Source organism: Ambystoma mexicanum, chromosome 8 (genome assembly GCF_040938575.1).
Source record: "Ambystoma mexicanum isolate Mex_15411 chromosome 8, UKY_AmexF1_1, whole genome shotgun sequence".
In the NCBI taxonomy this organism is placed as follows: Eukaryota; Metazoa; Chordata; class Amphibia; order Caudata; family Ambystomatidae; genus Ambystoma; species Ambystoma mexicanum.
This window is the reverse complement of record NC_090929.1, coordinates 748,952,811-748,969,076: the sequence shown is the minus strand read 5'-3', so window position 1 is coordinate 748,969,076 and position 16,266 is coordinate 748,952,811. Positions and strand designations below refer to the sequence as shown.

The following is a 16,266-nucleotide window of genomic DNA, read 5'->3' as shown; positions in this document are numbered from 1 at the left end:
CCTTGCCATTCCACGCTTGCATGTGCTACAACCACCAATGTAACTCTGCTCTGGCCTCCATTGATAGGTGGATCTCGTCTGTGTTACTGAGGCCTCTCCTGAGGTGCTAGGTTTTCAGCCTCTGTAAGGCTCGATAATGAAGGGGACCTTGAAAAATTGCCTGGATCCATGCAGACAGCATATCCACAGTCTGTGCTAATGACCTAAAGTAGATTACCCGAGATTTCAAAACTGTTTTGTTCTCCTTCTTGGCAGATTTGCTTTTGGAAAGGCGAAGTTGACGTGACGTTTGAATTCTGTCTATCTGAAAACCTAAGAATTCTATTATTTAACAGGGCTTGACCTGAGATTTCTTCCAATGGATGATCAATCCCATTCGATCTTACATCGTTTGGATCACTATTTGGAGAAGGACTTTACACTGATTTCTGCCGTGCCTACAAGTTCCCTTCGCCTGTGCAAATAACTGCAGTATTCTCCCGCGAGGGTGAAGCCCACGGGAGACAAGGGCACTGTGCATATAACTGCAGTATTCTCCCGCAAGGTCAACGCTCACGGGAGACAAGGGCGCGGGGTGTCCGCGGTCCAGCAGGTGCCTTATGGGACTCTCTTCCCTCTTATTGTAAATGTATTGAGAAGCGGTAGATGCACAGGCCGTGAAATACTTTAGTTTGGTGTGATTTTGGAATATTTTCCTCACCGCTGAATAAGCTCTGCCAATGTCGCTGCTCGTCTGATTATTTACATTGTGTGACCAGTGCAGAGAAAATCACATGGGATCTGGAAGACTGCCCCCCAGCGGAGTTTGCCACGTAAGGTTTACAGTCAGTTTGAAGGCTGACACCTGATATTTGATATTGGTTTCCAGCCCCCTCACAGTGACTGCCACTGCAAAATACAACTGGCCATAAGAACTCTGAAGCAGGAGAGAGAACCGAGGAGGGATAAAGGGGGAGGAAACGGTCTCTGTCTGCCTCCCAAGTCTGTCGGGTGTGTCCTGCAACCCATTGTTGAAGTCCGGTTAAGCCAAGTCAAACTCGCATTGCAGACTTGCGAATGTTTGTTAGCTGACTAGTAACGTACCCGTGTAGTTTCATGTTTTTGAACTGCTAAACTGATTTGAGTAATTAACCACTCGGCACATTGTTATAATAATCTTTTTCACAACTGGTAAAGCCTCTGAGAGGCACTTTTAGAATAATTTGGGCATTTTGGCATTTTAGAATTGACATAGCAACTCTTATCTGTAACATTGTAGAGTGTTGATGTTACTTTTTATATACATACATATAGTGAGTGATACTAGCTGGCACACACACTTATCACCTAGCACCTTGCAATTTGGCACACCCTTTTTTGCATTTATGCACCTTGCATCTTGCACTTTGCGCCATGTCTAAAAGGAAAGCTATGACCTCTATTTTACCCGAGGACCTACAAAAAAGATTTTAAAAATGTATGGCCCGATTAAGGATGTCAATTTCTTGATTGTCGAAATTAAGCATCTAATACAGTTCATTGATTGCTTGGATTCTAGCGGGAAGAGAGGGGTGAGGACCGTAGACAATGAGGTGAGGACCCTAAACAAAGGCACCACAATAGATAGAATCAGCGTTTAGAACTCAGCCTTGAATCGTGTGGTAGCAGGGGGTGAGGATGAAATCACTGTTTGTGCAATGGTTACCCCAAATCACCCAACAAATAGCACCCCGATTATTAAATGTCAGCTGGAAGTAGATCAGCGAAGAATGTCCAGGACCCATTGAAAGCTTTCGAAATTGGTAAAAGGGATTGGCAGGAGGGTGAAGGAATTTCGTTTTACCTGCTAATCTGTGTGGGTCTGCTGGTTCAAGTAAATGTGACATTATTGAGGTCCACCCCCCACACGATGCAATGGTGGCTACCACCCATCCAACTATAGATAACATCACTGTCACTGATACAATAGGAGTCAATAATTACCCCATTAATAAAGAACAGGATTCCTCAATAGTACAGACTATTACAATTGATCCCAGTGCCCCGCTTTTTAACAGGTTTTCTGCCTTGAGATCCCGGGGTTCCCAAATGGGCAGCGTGATGGCGCAAAGAGGTTGCCCAACGAGAAAGCAGAAAGGAAGTAGAAAAGTTTCCCTTTTTTCTACATGCAGGGAAAACAAACCATCGAGTGGTAAGACCATTAAAGACCCTAATCAAAGTATAAGAGTGTGGTTTCCCAAGATTCAAGTCAGGCATTCCATTACCATATGAGTCTTGGAACGAATAACGATGGGTTGGGCAACCAGTGTGCAAGGATGGAGCCCACAGGAAACCCTAACATAGGGCAGTTAGTAAGAGTCATTCAGGAACTCACTTTGCAGATAGGATCTCTGGACAGCAGTATAAAGGAACTGGGCGCAAAACTATGGAGTGGGGCAGGACCTGGGAATAAGGAACATGTGTCGATGAAGAGTAATCTAGGGGGTCTATATGCAACCCAGGGGATAATCCCAAGACATCAGCTACCTCAGGCCGTAATGGGAGCTCACACTACTGCTGCCTCAAAGCATGCAAGCTGGTAAAACACACAGGATCGGCGAAATTCAGCCGATCCTGATTAAGATCAGTCAGCCACCATCTGCCTAAGGACCATTATTGAAGTGATCGAGTCTTGTGTGGCCAAGAAAAATCAAATGGGTGGGAGACAGTTCACTGAGGGGATTGGGAGGGGAATACTGGCTAGAAAGCCAATAAATTGTATAAGCAGTGTTGAACCTAGTGTGGTCCAGTCATTTGTGGTCATGCACAACATCCCTGGGTTGGCTATAAACTCATTTGAAAGTCAAGCATCCCTAACAAATAAATGCACTAATTGGATTAGGAATGTGAAAGGATACACCTCAATCATACAGTAAGACATAGTCTGGTGTGTAAGAAGGAGGGGTGTGGATGGTCTGTCTGACTGTATTCAAATATTTTTTTCAACCTCCGCCTGACAGAAGGGTTGTTGTCCATAGACTACAGAACATATCCACCTAAGGGATGCGCAATATGTTTGAGAGCATATTTAGCAGATGAGGAGCAGACAAAGGCTATTTCAGGTGATAGTGTGGGCCCAGAGGAGCCCCCTAGAGGTAACTTTGGGAAAACAAAATAGACATCTGTTTGCCACGCAATAAATAGACATAGCCTGGCTACGGGCGATGAAGGTCTTGAAGACGTGGATTGACTTCCAACTGGCAATGTCACGGACACTGCAAACCCCTCACTGAAAAGTCTGTCCTGGAATATTGCAGGTCTCTTTAAGCATATGCTTACACCTAACTGGATTAGCCAGATTTGGCGATTCCATCTTATTTTCTTTCAAGAAACCTGAGCAACTGCCACAGTAGACATGCAGGTGTATCAGAGATTGCCCAAGTGGCGGCTTACTTATTTTGATAGACCGAGCCTTAAATTGTGGAATATTGTCTAACAAGTAATTCGGGTTTACAATACCCAGTGGTAACGACTAGTTTATTGTTTAATGTTTACAATAGGCCCAACTGAGGATGAGATTTGGGGCATCCTGCACCTAATAGTCCCTTGCCCCAATTGATACAATCAGAATTCTATATGAATTACAGCTAAGAGCTTGTAATTAGCGCTTCACCGGTGATTAACCAGCTGGTAATACATTTATGGGACCAAGGGGCTCAACACTGATGAGATTACATCTTTATATCAGCTTAGTATTGGAAGAAAATAGCCAGATTCCAGATCCTGAGGAAATATGAAATTGACCATAGGCCTTTGGCGATTTCTCTTATGTTGACACATTTATCCACGCTGACTCAGGTCAATAACACTGCTAGCCAGGCTTAATCTGCATTGGGCCATGCCTACAGGGGCATCACATGGGCAACATTAGATCAGTCTGATTTTAGTGCCCATCTGTATATGGCAATGCTCCCTCACATTGAGAGTATTTTGCTCAGAGAAAGCGTATGACTGGCAAATCTACCAAGCCTATGAGGATATAACACAAACTATTTTTCCTCCCGTAACATATCCATCTTACTGAGTCGTTTTAAATGTTGGCTATGTTTATGTGTACAGACATGCCTAACTGTGTATACCACTTATTCTTTTTCTTACAGAGAAAGTGCTACATATGTGCATTATTTGCAGTGTTGGCACTCACTATGACAATGGTGGTAGTGATAGAAACACTGGCATTGTACGTACCTGACATTTTTAAAATACCACCTAATTATGAACCCAGATCTCATCAGATGTTTATGGTGTAAGTTACAAAGAAAGTACTGCATGAGTTAAATATTCCATATGTATACCAGGCAGTACTTTTCTACGTACTCAATGATCTAAATATCTCATGCTATCATCATATTTAGGTAATGTTTTAAAAAATATTTTTTTTTTAGCATTACCCTCATACTCCTAATAAGTGCCTATATCTTAAACATTGTGTGAAGCATACAGTTAATTTCCTTTTTATTTGCTTTCTAGGTCCCAAAGTGACAATTTTCAGCCACCCCCGGTGCCACCCAGAGGGCGCTGACAGTTCTTCTAACATGTTTGAGTGTATCTAGACAAACCTTGCTGCTGGGCTCATCGTCTGCTGGGTCATGCAATAGATGGGAATTCAGATTATCCTGGTTTTGTGTCCAGTTTCACTGAGATATGCTACAGTTTAATGGTTGTAGTGTAACAACGTGCAATATGTTTTTTCCAGTGTCCAACTGGTATGATCATCAACTATAAATCTCTACGAAGATTGCAAGAATTATCATGCCTCACCCACCAGCGACGGCTCCTCACCATCCTGAAAAAGCTTAAAATCTCAAGAAATAAAACGTTTTTAAATATAGGAGTATGATACACGCAGAAAACATTGATATTTGCTATTGTACCTTAATTCCTATCTGCCATGCATTTTTGAATGATCATTAAATAGTTGTTATTGCTTTTTCCATGCTGTAGGGATTTTATTGCAGAAACAAAAACAGAACAGGGTTTCTGTTTCAATAAATCAATGCCCGGATAGATATCAGTTCAGCATTGTTATGCAGTATTACATTTTCAATTAAGGAAGACAATTAAAATTGATTATTCCTTCCGGCCTTGAATGAATTCTTGCATTTAATGAGTTTTGAACTCAATCCCAGTTAGACATATTCTAAAACCAAATCGTACTATAGTAATGGTGTGGACCAGTAAGCCAATTTCTGCCTATTTTGAATTCTTGAGAAGAATTTGTATATCTTCCCAACCAGGATCTATCAATAGGAAAATGGTAGGAAATTTTTGAGAAGTGGGTAAAATTCCCATTTTTCACAAAAATACTGCTTTATGCTCATGGATTGCAGAATTTACCATTAGTTATTATATACCTTCCATGACTTAAAGCAGAGCTGGTGTCTTATGAAGTGTAACATGGCATTTATGATACAAAATTAACCCTTGAATAGGTTGGAGGCCCAGTGAATTGTTAGGAACAATTGCCCCTACCGTAGAGTTTGGTGAATGCTTTTCCAAAATGGAAATTAAAAGAAGATCAAGAAGAACTGAAGATTCTGCTTTTATTTCTGCTACAAGGAGGCACACCTGTTTAAGCCTGTGGATATGCATTTACACTTTGGATATTGTGGGCCTAATTCCTTTTTCTAACTGTTTAATAAATAATGCCAACCTTTCTACAATGTTACATTATTCAGAAAATATTCCTGTTGGGATCACAGACGATGCTTTTTATCGTGATCTGTCAATTCTTTTTGAAGAAATTGCAAAGAATACTAACATTTCTGGTATTTTGGTGGTGGGGGATTTAAACCTTATGTGTATCCAGACAGAGAATAAGAAGGTTAGTAAAGAAGGACAGAGATGGGATAGGTTTGTGACTGATTTAAATCTCAGAATGGCCAATGGAGCCATCCAGGGAGATATCCCACCTAACCATACGTGGGAGAGAGGTGAATCTAGATCTACGATTGACTACATTTTTTTGAGCAATAGCATTTTTGTGACCACCAACAAATTTACAATCGTTAAGCAAATTAAAAGCGATCATCACTTATTATCATTATGCTGGACCATCTCAGTCCAGAAAATTGACAAATTACAGAAGTGGCACAAACAAATGCTAGTGGTCAATAATGCAAAACATCATTTCAGATGGTCAGAAGATAAACTGACATCATTGAATTATTCCATCATAAATAGCCAAAAATCAAATGGGTTTGAATCATATGTAGAAGTTGTGGATACATTTAGGAACATTCTTCTGAGTACTAACAGACCATCTAACATTCATATTCATGGATTTGACATGGTCCTCCGGCAGAGGAAATCTGACCATAGAAGGAACTTGAGAAACGTACGTAAATTGCCGCTGGCAGAAAGAGAGAAGGCAATCAAAGCTGCTAAATGCTCATATCGTAACTGGGTGCGTTCTAGAAAGGCTCACCTCTTTCACAACAATGGTGAACTCTTTTTGTCAGCCTGTTATAAGAAATCCTCAGCACAAGTTTGGGCACTATTAAACAAATGCAACTCCACTTCCCAAGTTGATCATCAAATTAATGGAGTCACTGAAGCACAATGGCTTACATATTTTTCCAAACTTTATTCCGATGAGAACATGGATGATTATAAATATACAAATAGATCTACCCCATGCTGGCATCTAACCTGTTCTGAGGACATTATTAAAGATTTCATCAACAAATCATCTTCTTCCATCTCAGTAGGCCCGGATGGGCTTTCGAACCATATGTTCAAACAAAATCCGCAACATTTGAGAAATTTAACAACGCTTTCCAACATATTTTGTCATCTAGAAAGATACCTAAGTCCTGGCATTCTTCGTTGATTGTTCCAATATATAAACACGGAGATCGCAAGGACCCAAAATGTTACCGCCCAATTGCTTTATTAGATGCTCCTGGAAAAATATTTTCAAGCTTGGTTCTAAGAGATTTTAACACATGCACCACCAGGATGCATCAGCGTGATCCAAAGCAAACAGGGTTTGTAGCTGGTTTCGGGACCGCCGTTAATTTGATCACCTTAAATGCCATCAAGTAATAAAGCAACCAATTTATTTTACCTTCATTGATTTGCATTCCGCTTTTGATTCAGTCTCTAGATCTAAACTAATGAACAAACTTATCAAAGCTGAATGGCCACCCACGTTAAGTGAAATTTTTGCCCTCCATTCAGACACTGCTGTACATATAAGACTGAACTTTGAGGGACTGTTATCAGCGGCAATAACAACTAAACGAGGGCTGAAGCAGAGATGTATTCTTGCTTCAGATCTCTTTAATTTTTTCATCAATGATGTAAGATGGATTTTTGACAAAGTAAGCGCAGATGCTCCAAACTTGAATGGGGTATGAATTGAAGGCATTATGGTATGCTGACGATCTCGTACTAATCTCCAAAACACCTGTTGGGTTACAGAATTTACTGACTATCTTATGTAATTATTTTAGTGTTAATGAATTGGTGGTTTACAACAAAAAAACTCAAATTGTTATGTATGCACCAACTGGTTGAACGGAGAAACAAACTAGAATGGAAAATTAAGAACAGAACAATTGAGGTTGTCCCAAATTATGATTATCTGGGTCTTATCTTTGATGGTCTTCCGTCTGCTCGCTCTCAAATGTCTAAAATTGAACAAAAATTAACATCAGCAATTTGCCAGTCGAAACTAATTTTGTTTAATTACGGTACATTTTCTATTAAGTCAGCCATTGTATTTTGGACTCAAAATGTGGTAGCTACTATACTGTATGGTTTGGCAACCCAAAAAGTCATCCAACCGACTGTTTTGAATCGATTGGAAGCAAAATTCTGGCTGGCAGTTCTTCATTTACCTCAGTGCATCCCAGGCCCCTGGATGCGCTATGAGCTAGGGCTATCCTCTTTAACGGCCATGTATAACTGGCAATTATGTAGTCTCTTTCGGAAATGCTTACTTTCTGCTCTGAATGAGTCTACGTCGGCAATTGTATCAAGCTATCTGTTGTCTTCTTCTCATGAATTTCCGAAACAGTGGTCTAAGAAGATCATGATGGTAATGGATAATGCTGACATTACAATTGACATTCTTGTGTTCAATCCAGACCGAGCAAAGAAAAAACTGTACATGATGGACTGGATTGACACAAGAGCTGCCTGTTTAACATACAAAGACTTTAACCCCCATCTGTTTGGTCCAAAAAAATGTAGAGAGACTGAACCTTATCTTTGTAAAGCACCCTCTCCTTCAATAAGAAAGGCAATATTACGTTATCGGTTCAATTTACGGCCGACTCGTGATGTACAAGCTCGCAGAAAGCTAATTAACAATGAAAGCAATTGGTGTCGCTTCTGTAATAACCATACCATCAAGGAAACCCTGGAACATGTGATTGTAGATTGTCCAGAACTCATATATATGAGACAAGTACATTTCTCCAACCACATGGCATATTTTGCACAAATGAACCCAGAAAATAGATGGGTTGCAATAATAGCCACTAATATTATGAGCATTAGAACAGCCACAGTTAACTTCCTAAATGCTTTAAAATTTGAGTAAAAGTTGTAAACCTGATTTAGTAAACTCTGAATTTTAAAAGGATATACTATGTATAATTGCTATGTAAGATTTCACACACAGAGAAATGTTGAGAGAAATTTTATCACATCCTATGTGAAAACTTGTTGACTGTGCTTCAAAAAGAATATCGCTTTAGGCATATTTTATTTTATTTTTTCTCTCTTTGACATTTTCTTGTGTGTCGCTGTTTTAAGATTCTTTTTTCCTTCAGATGGATTTTTGAGAGCTGTTGTTTATTTATTTTGCTTTAAACTAATGTGTTCTTCTGTTTAATATGTTAGTAAAATTCTATTTTGTAATGAATTGAAAAAGTTGATTAATTTCAGCTAAATTCAATAAAAAATAAATAAATATTCCTAACATTTCATAAACTCCTAAATCATTTGCATAATCTTATTTAAAAATGTGCATGTTTGTTCAAACAATATAACATTGTTCAAAATGCTTCTATACAGGTTTGAAAGCACATGATCAGATCTGTAGTGCTGTGACAAACTACACAGAGATTACCAATGTAATCCCTGCATATTATTCTCCTGAATTTTACATGGTCGACAAGGTCTAGGCTTCTAGTAGCAACTGATTCCAAGGATCAGCAACTTGGACGGACTTACTCTGCCTGTGAGTCCCGATACCAGGTGTCAACAACATATCTGGGCGGATAGCTCAGGGGCGCATGCTCACATTAGGAAGAAGTATGGCAACATACATTTGTTTCCAAGCTACATTTGTGTTGGTCAATATTTCTACCGCTATAATTTTGCCGAGAGTATTTCATAGAATTCCTCTAAAAGCCCTGTTTCACATAAATGTCTAAATGATGTCTTAGGCACCACCACACGTTGATTTTTAGTGCTCAAAAGAATACATATCACAATTAATAGCATGACAAATTAGTTACTCTTTGAAGCAAAGCTCAATGTGATGCTCTTCTGTAAAATGGAAGTGTTTCCTTTTTATGAAGCATAGTGTCTTGGAATTGAAATTAGTTTCAATACATATGTGTGAAAAGTTTGTCAAAGGGCAGTTTCTGTGATTGTGTGTCAGACTCCAGAGCCCTTGATAAAGATTGATTCCACTATTAAAATAAATTATCAATCTGTCCATGCACTTTTCTTGTATGATTAAAGAATTAAACATGTGTTTCAGAAGAACCCCAACCTAAAAAAGTGCATAGCCTAAAACAAGGTTGCCTTGTGCATTGACCAGATGGATACTTGAAAGGGGACAGATTATCCAGATGGCGCCTATTTGATACTGTTAAGTTGTTTATGTATTATTTAATGCATGTGTGTAGATGGAGGAAATTAACTTTTTGTCATTAAATATGTTTTTGTTTTGTTCATAAATGTTTATTTGGATTTGTATAAGACTACATATATACAATACAACAAATAATGCAGGGTGAAAACCAAATAGCAAAGAGATGAGCATAAGTAACAATTGTTAAATAACTAATAATACCTTTCTCACAGAACCGCACAATGAATACTCAGCATAAATTAATGAACAACTGTGCATAACCATGAAAAGGCAAAATAAGTAAATTGTATATGTTTCTTTTATTTTCCTGGCGCTTCACATAATTGTTCTGACACTGTAGTGGATTTTTGGGGCCATATATGGGTGGAAACTAGACTGGGAGTGTGTTGGCAAGGACAATCGAAGGGTGAGACCCAAGTGTTTTCTGTGTTTGCAATGTTTTGGTCTGTAAAAGTCTATCAGCTGGTTAAGGTTAGTTTTGGAAAAGTGTTGGTGGTGGAATCTGACTAGATTCATGCAACAGTGTAAAATAAGTTCCACTTCTCTTTGGAATTTGACTGGTGTACTGTAGTAGCACTGGTGTAGAATGCTCATATAAATAAGGACAGACGGTGTTGGGTTTGGGGTTAGCCCGACCAAAAGGCACAGTGAGAATGGGTTGCTGTCAGGTCTATTTGAACGATCTATGTTAAAAAAACGAATCCTAAAAGCTTGAATTACAAAATTGCGAAGCCCACTTGTTTGCATTTTGTAATTCAACTTTGGGTATTTTGGTTATTTGTCCCCCCCTCCCCCGTGCATTCAATGTATGCGAGGGAAACCCCTGCAACCCCCGACACCCATAATACCGAACTAAGAGAGCAGGGGACACGCCCGCATTCCCTGCTCCCCATGTTCGGTATTGTAGGCTTTGGTCTTTGTTACCATGCAAAATGTGCACCAATTGCGCATTCGGCATTGTTTATTCGATCATTTTTGCGAAGTGCTATTTAAATTCTCAGGAAGTCCAATTCTAGTCTTATGTGCACTGATAGCAAGTTCCAAATAGTTGTTCAGTGAACATGTAAGAATCTGCCCCAAAATAATTTGTTTATGTTCTTATGTATGGGGAACAAACACTGGAAGGCCACCATCATGCACTGGACAGCTTGGTAAAATGTCCTTGAATATTCTTGGAGTCGTCACTAACATAAGCAGTTGACTAGCTATAGATATACCATAGTTGCCATTTAATATCATCTTCCACTGGTGCATGTGACATCGTTGACTGGAATGCTTTTCCATCAGTATGTGGGCTATTTGGTAATGTCTGGAGTAAGCACGAAAATGAGGGAACTTTAATTTCGTTTTGATGCAGTTTTATGGTCTAATAATAATTTTCTCTTTGCTAAAAGAAATTCATTTGAGGTTTGGCTAATGTTTATCAAAAATTGAGTGGGGTGAGAAGTAATCCTGGTGCTTGGTGTGCGCAATCCTAGGTAACCACAGTATTTCCAGAGTTAAAGAGGATTGTGTGGTATGCAACAGATGTGGGAATACAAGGGGATACTTCTCACTATCCCTTGACATAAACTAGAAACACTGAAAAGTGTATTCTCACTGACTGCGCTGACTCCTAATTTCTGATATGGTATTGGACAAATTCAGTCAATTTTGCATTACAAATATGCTGGGTAGCCAGGTGAAGAGCCTAAGTTCATAGTAACAATAAAGAGAATTACTGCACAGACAACATCTGGGTTGATTTAAAGGAAGCTATATTCCATTACAAAATACATATTTAGTGAACACCATTCAAAGAAAAGCCTGAGAACCTTGAAACTGTCCGGTCCATTTAATGAGAACCAATGGCACAAGAAACGCAAATAAACACCATATTTGAAAACAGACCAATCAAGACTTATTTTTGATTGGTCTGTTTCCAAATATGGTGTTTATTTGCGTTTGTGTCCGTACAAAGATCAAGAAACAAGAATAGTATACAATTAAATAATACATAGAAACAGGTGCATTCACAATCCACAATATTCATTGAATCCCTCCTTTGGCCCCAGGGATTCCAACGTTAACCCACAGCAGTGTATTTTTGTATACCTTGCATGGTGATATCATGTAATAAATGGTATGAGAAGACTTCAATCAGCTAGGTCAGGATTGGCTGAGTTACTCTCAGCTAAGTAGTGTCTGAAATAACGCCAAATGTTGCTAAATTTAGCGGCCGTATGTGATACATCACAATAGATTTACTCTTATGTCCCGTCCCCTTTCCTCCATACTGCATGCGCGTCCCTGCCAAGGGACAGGAGAGGGAACCTTTTTCACTAGAAACAACCTTCTTCCCCTTAGCACACGCTGCCCTGATTCCGCCCCCCGGTGCCACACCCCAGCCCCCTTTTCCGCGTCGACGGGATCGGGCCGAATTCACCAGTGCTCCTGGGTTTGGCTTTGACCATGTAATTCCATGCGCGGATCCTTCTTCTCTTCTGTCTTTTTGTCTTTTTATCATTCAGGCACTCGGTCCACAGGCGTCACGCTCCTCCCCGGCGCATGCTGACTGCTGCAGGGTTTAGCAGGTGTCCATCCTGCGACGGGCTCTTTCCAACTAATGACCCCCACACCCTCTGCCTACGTTGCCTTGGCTTGCAAGCTTGTACTGTGTGCGACATGCTCTCCTCAAGGTCTCTGAAGAACAGACTAGCCAAGTGGAGGGAGCTCATCTATCATCGATCCAGGCCAAGGTATGGCCGCTCTTTTCCAGTGCACCCCGCAAGGGAGACTCCTTCCCAAGGACTCGCCCACGCGGGAGGGACCGCTCAGGTCCTCATATTAGCACGAGTACCGAAACTACATCACTACCGGCCGGCAGGCTGAGGGGTCAGTTGATCCTCCCGGTGACAGTGTTGAGGGATCGGAAGGTTCTTTTACGGGTTCGTTACCCGAGGGGCCACGCCCTAGTACCAGAAACATGTCTGAGGGGGCGCCTTTACACAGTTCTACCGGCAGATTCGCTGAGGGCGAAACGGCTACCAGGCCTCGGCCTGAGGAACAGGGTAGGCCTCATGATCCACACTCAAGAGTCATGGATGGGGCTGGGCCCAGTGAGCCAAGCAACATGATGCAGGCATGTGGAAGGCAGCTCGACAAAATGGTTGCTGTGCCAGTAATTCCAAACATCTGCCCAATACCGCAACATGACAGGGAGCAGGTGGAGGAACGTGTGTCAAGGTGGGACTTGTGTCAACCAGGTACATGGCCTACAGCCTACCCTTCCTTTATGCAAGGCAGGTTTCTGCTGTGTGCATATTGGCAGGGTATGCAACGGCTCCAGCAGCTGCCCTCTACCCCGTCATTATCGCCTACCACCCCTCCAGCCTGTGAGGACAGATTTTTTTTAAAGGTTCCTCGGGCTCATGAAATCTCCTCGGATGGGGGTCATCCCAGGGACGCATTAGGGACGTGCTCCCGCCAATGGCTCCGGCGCTGCAGACCCCAGTACAGGCACCCTTGGCCCTTGTGCAGCCTCCGCCGACCGCTCCGGCCCTCCAACCGATCGTGCAGGCGGTTCCGTACCAGCCTCCGCTGCAGCCTCCGGTCTCCACTCCCCAGCACCCCTCCACCGGTGCCAGACCAACCGGACCCTCAGGTAGACACAGATGATGAGGAGGACCCTGACACGCCATCATCAGCCAAGGCCTCCAATGAACGTCTTGCGGATCTGGCAGAGTATTTAGGCCTTCCTCAACCCGAGGTCGAGCAACCAGCCTGGGCCAAAAAGGCTAGCTCAAGCCCCACTCGGTCCAGCCGGTTAATCGACGCTTGGATGCCAAGTACAGGCAGATGAAGGGGATACACCCTCAGCCGCACTCTTCGGTGATCGCTGCGGCATCACTATACTATACTTGAAGCCTCAGTCGACTTTGGCCTCTTCCTCTGTGGCACTGCTAGGCAAGGAGGAGAAGATCTTGGAGGCGTACGGGAAGAAGCTGTATTCCCACGTGTCCCTGCATCTTTGTCAAGCCAACGCGGATGCCATGCCGTTGATTTCCTCCCAGAGCTTCCGGCGCAGAGCCAATCACGATTCAAGCTGGGATTGGCCGAGGCCAAGATGGTGGCACAAGACATCATGGAGTCCACCGTGGCCCACATTCCCACCTTTGGCCAGGCCATCTGCATTGCCACGAACATCAGAAGAACAACCGGGATCTGTGCTACTAAATTCAACCAGAATGTCCAGGAACGCACATTAGACCTTCCGTTCAAAGGGGATGACCTCTTCCACTCCACCACGGAGTTGGACAAAAAGAAAAACAGCTCACAAACGGCCAATTATTTATCCATCCTTACAAAGACCACGCCCAAAACGTACACCCAGTCACAGCAGTGCTCGGACAAGGGGCGTACATACGGAGGGTTCCGCGGCTTCCAAGAGCGGAGGTCCAGGCAGCCTGAATATTTGCCGACCCAACATCGGCGCAAACAACAAAAGGGGGGGTAAGGGCTTTTTCCAGTCCCCCTTCTCCGCAACAGCCTCAGAGGTAAAGAAGGCATAACATGCCCCTCTGGGTCCACGTGTCTCCAGTGGGGGCAGGCTTGCTCTCCATGCACAGCTCTCGCACCAGAATTTTGCGGCCCCCTGGATCCTCTCAGTAGTATCCACGGGGTACCACCTACCCATCCCAGCCTCTGTTCCCTCTTCCCCTCCACTCCCACAGGTTGGGACAGCAACTCTTTTAGCGAAGATCCAGTCGCTCGTCGAGAGCCAGGCAGTGGAGGAAGTCCCAGCCTCCCAGAGAGTAGAAACTCCAGAATTTTCGCTATTCAGCAAAAGAACCAGGCAGGCCTGAGAGTTGTGCTGGACCTTTCCACCCTCAACCTCTCCCTACCTCTACAAAAATTCAAGATGATTACGCCAGCTTTAGTAGCAGAGACATTTTGCAGGGGAGACTGGATGTGCTCCCTGGATCTGAAGGATGCGTACTTACACGTCCCGATCTGGCAGCCTCATCGTTCTTTTCTATGATTCAGGATCATGGGCTACCATTTCCAAAACAAGGTGCTTCCCTTTGGCCTCACCTCGGCACCCAGGGTCTTTACCAGGCTGATGAATACTGTGCCATCCCTCCTCAGGGCTCAGGGCCACCACATCTATCCGTACCTCGATGACTGGCTCGTCAAGGCTTCATCTCCGCAAGCACTGCACCATCCCTCTCACGTCCTCATGAACATGCTTCATGATCTGGGCTTTTCGCTCAATCTCAAGAAGTCGCAGCTGCAGCCTAGGCAGACTCTGACCTTCTTGGGGCTCATCTGGGACACAGGCTCCAAGAGAGTTTTTCCCTCGAAGGACAAGATCATGGCAATCAAAAGGGCCACTGCGTACTTCCTCAGCAGAAAAGTGACTTCGGCCTGGTGGTACCAACACCTACTGGGTCTCATGGCAGCGGTCCTATTGGCCGTCCCCCACACGAGACTCAGGATGAGGAGGATACAGCTGAACTTTGCAGCATCGTGGAACCAGGAACGGGGCTGAGGAGATGATTATCGTTCCTCCCTCTCCTTCCTCGGGCTTCTCCTCTTCCAACCCGATTGTCAAGAAGCATCTGACCGGACTCGCCACACTCTACCCGCCCAACAAGAGGCCGCGCCCTGTGTGGGACCTCAATATAGTTTGGGTGCCCTGGTGCACAAACCATTTGAGCCAATGGCGTCCGCAGACATCTGGCTGGTTACCATTAAGACAGCCTTGCTAGTCGGCCTCACCTCGGCTCGCAGGATAAGTGAAATCCAGGCGCTGGTCGCCTCAGAGCCCTATACTACATTTCACAGGGATAAGGTAGTCCTGCGGACACACCCAGCCTTCCTACCTAAGGTGCCTTCTGCATTCCATCTGAACGAAGAAATAGTGCTGCCTATGTTTTTTTGCTGACCCCAAGGACAAGGCACAGAGAGTTCCGCACTGCCTGTATGTCAGGCGTGCCTTGAAATTCTACTTAGATAGAACCAAGGGCTTCCAGCAAGTCGGATGCACTTTTTGTCACTTTCGGCGGAGCAAGACCGGGATATCAGGCCTCCAAGGTCACCATAGCCCGTTGGATGGTCTCGACCATCAAAGAAGCATACGAGGGACAGCTTAAGACACTGCCGGCCAATATGCACGCCCACTCGGTCAGAGCCAAGGCAACGGCCATCACATTCCAGCTGCATGTCCTGTGGCAGGTCATAAGCAGGGCGGCCACATGGGCCACCCCTTCGGCTTTCTGCAAGCACTACTGTTTGGATGCTGGCTCTAGATCAGACACGACTTTCGGACCGGCGGTTCTTAGAAACTTTTTTGCTTAAGGAGGGCCTCCTCTCCACCCTGGTGCTACACTCAGTGGTAATCGCCCATGCAGTATGGAGGAAAGGAGACGGGA

The 16,266-nt window shown here is 43.4% G+C and overlaps 1 protein-coding gene across 2 annotated transcripts in view; it reads left to right on the top strand.

The window, feature by feature from the left end:
• Positions 1–9,694, top strand: part of PIK3AP1 (phosphoinositide-3-kinase adaptor protein 1) — a 1,287,206-nt gene extending 1,277,512 nt beyond the window's left edge. Inside the window, exon 18 of one of the 2 annotated variants that reach the window (XR_011268600.1) lies at positions 4,489–4,531. Coding sequence is in view for 1 of the 2 variants with exons in the window: in XM_069610572.1 (XP_069466673.1) it covers positions 4,489–4,540 (52 nt within the window). In the remaining variant the exon portion in view is untranslated. Of the gene's footprint in view, positions 1–4,488 lie in introns of both variants that reach the window. The other variant, XM_069610572.1, reaches the window with a different exon arrangement.
• Positions 9,695–16,266: the final 6,572 nt, after the last annotated feature.